The sequence below is a fragment of the Cherax quadricarinatus genome, chromosome 69 (assembly GCF_038502225.1).
Source record: "Cherax quadricarinatus isolate ZL_2023a chromosome 69, ASM3850222v1, whole genome shotgun sequence".
Taxonomy (NCBI): Eukaryota; Metazoa; Arthropoda; class Malacostraca; order Decapoda; family Parastacidae; genus Cherax; species Cherax quadricarinatus.
The window spans coordinates 23,031,963-23,039,100 of record NC_091360.1 but is presented as its reverse complement, the minus strand read 5'-3'; the positions used below and the strand labels follow the sequence as shown (position 1 = coordinate 23,039,100).

At 39.4% G+C, this 7,138-nt stretch overlaps 1 protein-coding gene across 1 annotated transcript in view; it reads right to left on the bottom strand.

Annotated features, from left to right (window-relative positions):
- LOC128701885 (putative adhesion G protein-coupled receptor E4P) overlaps positions 1–7,138 on the bottom strand; it is a 245,023-nt gene that overhangs the window by 209,453 nt on the left and 28,432 nt on the right. The window contains exon 3 of the mRNA XM_070099874.1: positions 3,001–3,151. Coding sequence (XP_069955975.1) covers positions 3,001–3,114 — 114 coding nt within the window. The 5' untranslated portion in view covers positions 3,115–3,151. The remainder of the gene's footprint in view (positions 1–3,000; positions 3,152–7,138) is intronic.

The window sequence follows — 7,138 nt, the reverse complement described above, 5'->3', positions numbered from 1 at the left end:
ACTTGACTGAGTCTCTTGATCCAAGGAGATGGAAATACTGTATGAGCTCTAGCTCTAAGACAACCAACACTAAAATTCATTTTAGGATTATAGTTTCCCATAATCACTCTCTCGTAGTGCAATTATTTTTGTGATGTACGTCAAAGTAAAACAGTTAATTGATACTCTGACTTTGTCTGAGTTAAGTACATTAAAACTTCAGACGTGTTGGCGAGTAGCCAAATATCTCGGTGTGACGTATGACAGGAATTACACCGCAGAAACTGTCAGAGCATTAATTAAAGATATATTGTTTCCTGCTCATACAGAGATGTCTGATTATGATTCAGATACAGAAAGCCTGGTATGGAAGTATGACTCTATTTGATGATATAGAAGAGAGAGCAACTATGGCAGAAGTGAGCCTAGTGAAATTTTGTTCACACTCACGTCTTCCTGCCTCACTGACACAATAGTACAGAGTATAGCTGGTAGTATGACTCAGCCTCATACTAGTATCATGTATGCTACACCTGTATCTACTTATCCTAGACCAGATCTAGACTCTCTAGGGATGGCTGGACTAGGTGCCCGACCTAAGGACCATCCAGACTCATTCGTTAGATTCCTTACTCCTCCATTATCCACTGGTCCTATCTCTCAGGAAGAATTTGAGAGGATGGAATGCCTCATTATGTTGCAGACTGCACAAATACAGGCACAGAGGAAATTGAACGAAGATGATTTCCAGAGAGAAAATGTTCGTCTCGGAAGACAACAGATTGATAGATCCGACAAAGTTGATAAACCTGTTGGTATAACACAGGACACATTTAATGTGCAGAAAGCTGCCTCAATAGTTCATAAGTTTTTTGAGAGTTACTTAGAGACCTATTTTGATGTGTTTGAGAACCAGGCACGTGCTATGAACTGGCCACGTAAGCACTGTGCTACCTTGTTGCACACAGCTTTGACAGGAAGAGCTCAAACTTGTACTGCTGCTTTACCATTTGCCAAGTACATTAGTTATGATGCTGTCAAGCAAACTATTCTAGAGACATATAACTTGTTGCCTGTAAGTTATCAATGTGCATTTCGTACGTTACAACGACGACAAAATCAAACTTGTGTAGAGTTTCCTCTTGAGAAAAAAGTTGCATTTGAGAGATGGTGTAGATCTGCTAAGTGCAATAAATACGACAGTCTAGTTCAGTTGTTACTACACGAAGAGTTTAACAACTGTATGTCTGCTGACATACAAGAATATCTAATTGATCATACTATCTCGGATATTCTGGAAACTGCAGCAGCAGCAGACAATTATGAGATTTCTCACAAACTTGTACGGAGCAATCATGTGATCGAAGGGGGGTGTTAACACCTCACCTGGAGTAGTCAGTCTGGGCTAGACTTTCTTGGTGGTTGGACGGTCTCCTGACAAGACATACCTAACTTTCCCTTATTGGCCCTTGTTGGAAGATCGTCTCTGTCACTTTCTTGTTGTATGTTCTGTAGAACTCTATTCATATATATATATATATATATATATATATATATATATATATATATATATATATATATATATATATATATATATATATATATATATATATATATATATATATATATATATACATATATATATATATATATATATATATATATATATATATATATATATATATATATATATATATATATATATATATATATATATATATATATTACCTGGAGCTTACCTGGAGAGGGTTTTCGGGGGTCAACGCCCCTGCAGCCCGGTCTGACACCATGCCTCATGGTGGATCAGGGTCTGTTCAACTTTACGTGCCTGTCCAATGCCTTCTTGAAGATAGGGGTCTATTGGCAATCCCCCTTATGTATGCTGGGAGACAGTTGAATAGTCTTGGGCCCCGGACACTTATTGTGTTGTCTCTCACTGTACTCGTGGCGCCCCTGCTTTTCATCGGGGAATGTTGCATCTCCTGCCGAGTCTTTTGCTTCAGATTATGTTCAATGACCTCAATTATAGAGGATTCGAGCTTGAACAAGCCAAAACTATTATATAATGAATGTTTATTGAATTTTATAATTGCCCATTTTAAAATACTTCTTTCCAGCCTAGAGGAGCAAGGAACCAGGACTCTAGCTTCCGACTAATTTGCAGGGTTATTGCAAGCCCGGGTGTGATTGAATATCGCATTTGATACCTGAGCTATTTGTATTGAATATCAATGTTGTGTTAACCTAACATCTAGAGTCTTGTCAGTCTGTCCCATGAAAGACAAGTTGCAGCCATTACGATCAGTCCTACAATACCACCAACAGTGTTGAGGGGAATTCTTAATCAAAATATTTTTAACCATCTGTGAATTCTTAGAAACTGCTTGTATGTTGAATCTTTTCAGGGTATTTGGCAGGACAGATAAATTCTTATTGTATGGGAGAACCAGACCATTCTTTATCTTAGGTTATCCTTGGTTAATCTCTATGGTAAGTCTTCCTAGTTGCCAGCAAAGCAATTTCTACAAACTCCTTAGGGTACCATAGTTTTGAAGCAATATCAGATATTTTCCTAATTTCCCCATCGAGAAGCTCTGGGCTGCACAATCGGTAGACTTTCAGAAACATGGTGAGAAAGAGACTCTTTATTATCCTGTTTCATGGTTATAGTAGCAATGGGTGTATAAACAAAAATGGCCTTCCTATATACTATAAATTTTAACTTTCTATCAATCCTGTGTATCATAGCATCGACTAATGGAAGTTTAAGGTCCACCTCTTTCTCCACAGTGAATTTAATAGACGGGGACAAGAGCTTAGTCTTAAAAAAAACTCCATATATAGATTGCTTAGCAAGAGAGACAAAGGATTCCCCCAGTCATTCCCTCCCTTTGAAAGTAATATTTCCCTTCAAAATCAAATTTGCAATCAACTGTACACAACTTAATGATCTCAATAATGAATGTATTTTAATAACTGTTTTGGTAAACTGTGGACAATAATGCATTGGACTTTACTTACCTCTACAATTATTTCTTGGTCCTTTCTTACTTTTGCGTCTGGAAAAGCTTGGGTGAACTCTCTTTCAAGCAAGTTTAACTCCTTGATGATGTTTTCAACATCATCTTGGCACATGGGTATCCCTAGGTTGTCGTCATCCCTCGCCTGGCACCTGCCGTGATTGTAAATGTTATGGTGGTGTAGACAAGATGTACAGGACACTTACGTACAGGTCAGCACATTTAATAAAGGAAACGTTTCGTCACGAGTGTTTTTTTTTTTCAACACTGTCATTTTTACTCTTGAAACTATATGGAGTCTGCCTCTACCACCTTTTTTTTATCGACATCCATCTACTTCCTGAGCACCCTGAGGCTAAAGAAATACTTCCTGATATCCATTTGAAAAATCTGTGCCTCAAACTTAAATATCTGCTCTCATGTACCTGTTTCCCGATCCTCAAACTGCCCATCTCACTTTACCATGTCAGTTTCCCTTACCATGTTGTACATTTTTGTGTCCCGTTGGTGTCACGTAGCTCGATTGGCAGCGAACTCAGCGCGCGCGCACACACTGAGGTCCGTGGTTCGATCCCCGGTACGGATGAAAACATTGGGACGTGTTTCCTTAAGACACCTGCTGTCCTTGTTCAACTATCAGTAAGTAGGTACCTGGGTGTTAGTCGACTGGTGTGAGTCTCATCCTGGGACAAAACTTTCTTAATTTGCGTGGAATACTCTGCATAACAATCAGCTTTCTATATTGTAGTATGTCACTGATGTCAGCTATGGTAGTATGTCACTGATGTCAGCTATGGTAGTATGTCACTGATGTCAACTATGGTAGTATGTCACTGATGTCAGCTATGGTAGTATGTCACTGATGTCAACTATGGTAGTATGTCACTGATGTCAACTATGGTAGTATGTCACTGATGTCAACTATGGTAGTATGTCACTGATGTCAACTATGGTAGTATGTCACTGATGTCAGCTATGGTAGTATGTCACTGATGTCAGCTATGGTAGTATGTCACTGATGTCAACTATGGTAGTATGTCACTGATGTCAGCTATGGTAGTATGTCACTGATGTCAGCTATGGTAGTATGTCACTGATGTCAACTATGGTAGTATGTCACTGATGTCAACTATGGTAGTATGTCACTGATGTCAACTATGGTAGTATGTCACTGATGTCAACTATGGTAGTATGTCACTGATGTCAACTATGGTAGTATGTCACTGATGTCAGCTATGGTAGTATGTCACTGATGTCAACTATGGTAGTATGTCACTGATGTCAGCTATGGTAGTATGTCACTGATGTCAGCTATGGTAGTATGTCACTGATGTCAGCTATGGTAGTATGTCACTGATGTCAGCTATGGTAGTATGTCACTGATGTCAACTATGGTAGTATGTCACTGATGTCAACTATGGTAGTATGTCACTGATGTCAACTATGGTAGTATGTCACTGATGTCAACTATGGTAGTATGTCACTGATGTCAACTATGGTAGTATGTCACTGATGTCAGCTATGGTAGTATGTCACTGATGTCAGCTATGGTAGTATGTCACTGATGTCAACTATGGTAGTATGTCACTGATGTCAGCTATGGTAGTATGTCACTGATGTCAGCTATGGTAGTATGTCACTGATGTCAACTATGGTAGTATGTCACTGATGTCAGCTATGGTAGTATGTCACTGATGTCAGCTATGGTAGTATGTCACTGATGTCAACTATGGTAGTATGTCACTGATGTCAGCTATGGTAGTATGTCACTGATGTCAACTATGGTAGTATGTCACTGATGTCAACTATGGTAGTATGTCACTGATGTCAACTATGGTAGTATGTCACTGATGTCAACTATGGTAGTATGTCACTGATGTCAACTATGGTAGTATGTCACTGATGTCAACTATGGTAGTATGTCACTGATGTCAACTATGGTAGTATGTCACTGATGTCAACTATGGTAGTATGTCACTGATGTCAACTATGGTAGTATGTCACTGATGTCAACTATGGTAGTATGTCACTGATGTCAACTATGGTAGTATGTCACTGATGTCAACTATGGTAGTATGTCACTGATGTCAACTATGGTAGTATGTCACTGATGTCAACTATGGTAGTATGTCACTGATGTCAACTATGGTAGTATGTCACTGATGTCAGCTATGGTAGTATGTCACTGATGTCAGCTATGGTAGTATGTCACTGATGTCAGCTATGGTAGTATGTCACTGATGTCAGCTATGGTAGTATGTCACTGATGTCAACTATGGTAGTATGTCACTGATGTCAGCTATGGTAGTATGTCACTGATGTCAGCTATGGTAGTATGTCACTGATGTCAGCTATGGTAGTATGTCACTGATGTCAGCTATGGTAGTATGTCACTGATGTCAGCTATGGTAGTATGTCACTGATGTCAACTATGGTAGTATGTCACTGATGTCAACTATGGTAGTATGTCACTGATGTCAACTATGGTAGTATGTCACTGATGTCAGCTATGGTAGTATGTCACTGATGTCAACTATGGTAGTATGTCACTGATGTCAACTATGGTAGTATGTCACTGATGTCAGCTATGGTAGTATGTCACTGATGTCAACTATGGTAGTATGTCACTGATGTCAACTATGGTAGTATGTCACTGATGTCAACTATGGTAGTATGTCACTGATGTCAACTATGGTAGTATGTCACTGATGTCAACTATGGTAGTATGTCACTGATGTCAACTATGGTAGTATGTCACTGATGTCAACTATGGTAGTATGTCACTGATGTCAACTATGGTAGTATGTCACTGATGTCAACTATGGTAGTATGTCACTGATGTCAGCTATGGTAGTATGTCACTGATGTCAGCTATGGTAGTATGTCACTGATGTCAGCTATGGTAGTATGTCACTGATGTCAGCTATGGTAGTATGTCACTGATGTCAGCTATGGTAGTATGTCACTGATGTCAACTATGGTAGTATGTCACTGATGTCAACTATGGTAGTATGTCACTGATGTCAGCTATGGTAGTATGTCACTGATGTCAGCTATGGTAGTATGTCACTGATGTCAGCTATGGTAGTATGTCACTGATGTCAACTATGGTAGTATGTCACTGATGTCAGCTATGGTAGTATGTCACTGATGTCAACTATGGTAGTATGTCACTGATGTCAGCTATGGTAGTATGTCACTGATGTCAACTATGGTAGTATGTCACTGATGTCAGCTATGGTAGTATGTCACTGATGTCAGCTATGGTAGTATGTCACTGATGTCAGCTATGGTAGTATGTCACTGATGTCAGCTATGGTAGTATGTCACTGATGTCAGCTATGGTAGTATGTCACTGATGTCAGCTATGGTAGTATGTCACTGATGTCAGCTATGGTAGTATGTCACTGATGTCAGCTATGGTAGTATGTCACTGATGTCAGCTATGGTAGTATGTCACTGATGTCAGCTATGGTAGTATGTCACTGATGTCAACTATGGTAGTATGTCACTGATGTCAGCTATGGTAGTATGTCACTGATGTCAACTATGGTAGTATGTCACTGATGTCAGCTATGGTAGTATGTCACTGATGTCAGCTATGGTAGTATGTCACTGATGTCAACTATGGTAGTATGTCACTGATGTCAACTATGGTAGTATGTCACTGATGTCAACTATGGTAGTATGTCACTGATGTCAACTATGGTAGTATGTCACTGATGTCAGCTATGGTAGTATGTCACTGATGTCAACTATGGTAGTATGTCACTGATGTCAGCTATGGTAGTATGTCACTGATGTCAGCTATGGTAGTATGTCACTGATGTCAGCTATGGTAGTATGTCACTGATGTCAGCTATGGTAGTATGTCACTGATGTCAACTATGGTAGTATGTCACTGATGTCAACTATGGTAGTATGTCACTGATGTCAACTATGGTAGTATGTCACTGATGTCAGCTATGGTAGTATGTCACTGATGTCAACTATGGTAGTATGTCACTGATGTCAACTATGGTAGTATGTCACTGATGTCAGCTATGGTAGTATGTCACTGATGTCAACTATGGTAGTATGTCACTGATGTCAGCTATGGTAGTATGTCACTGATGTCAGCTATGGTAGTATGTCACTGA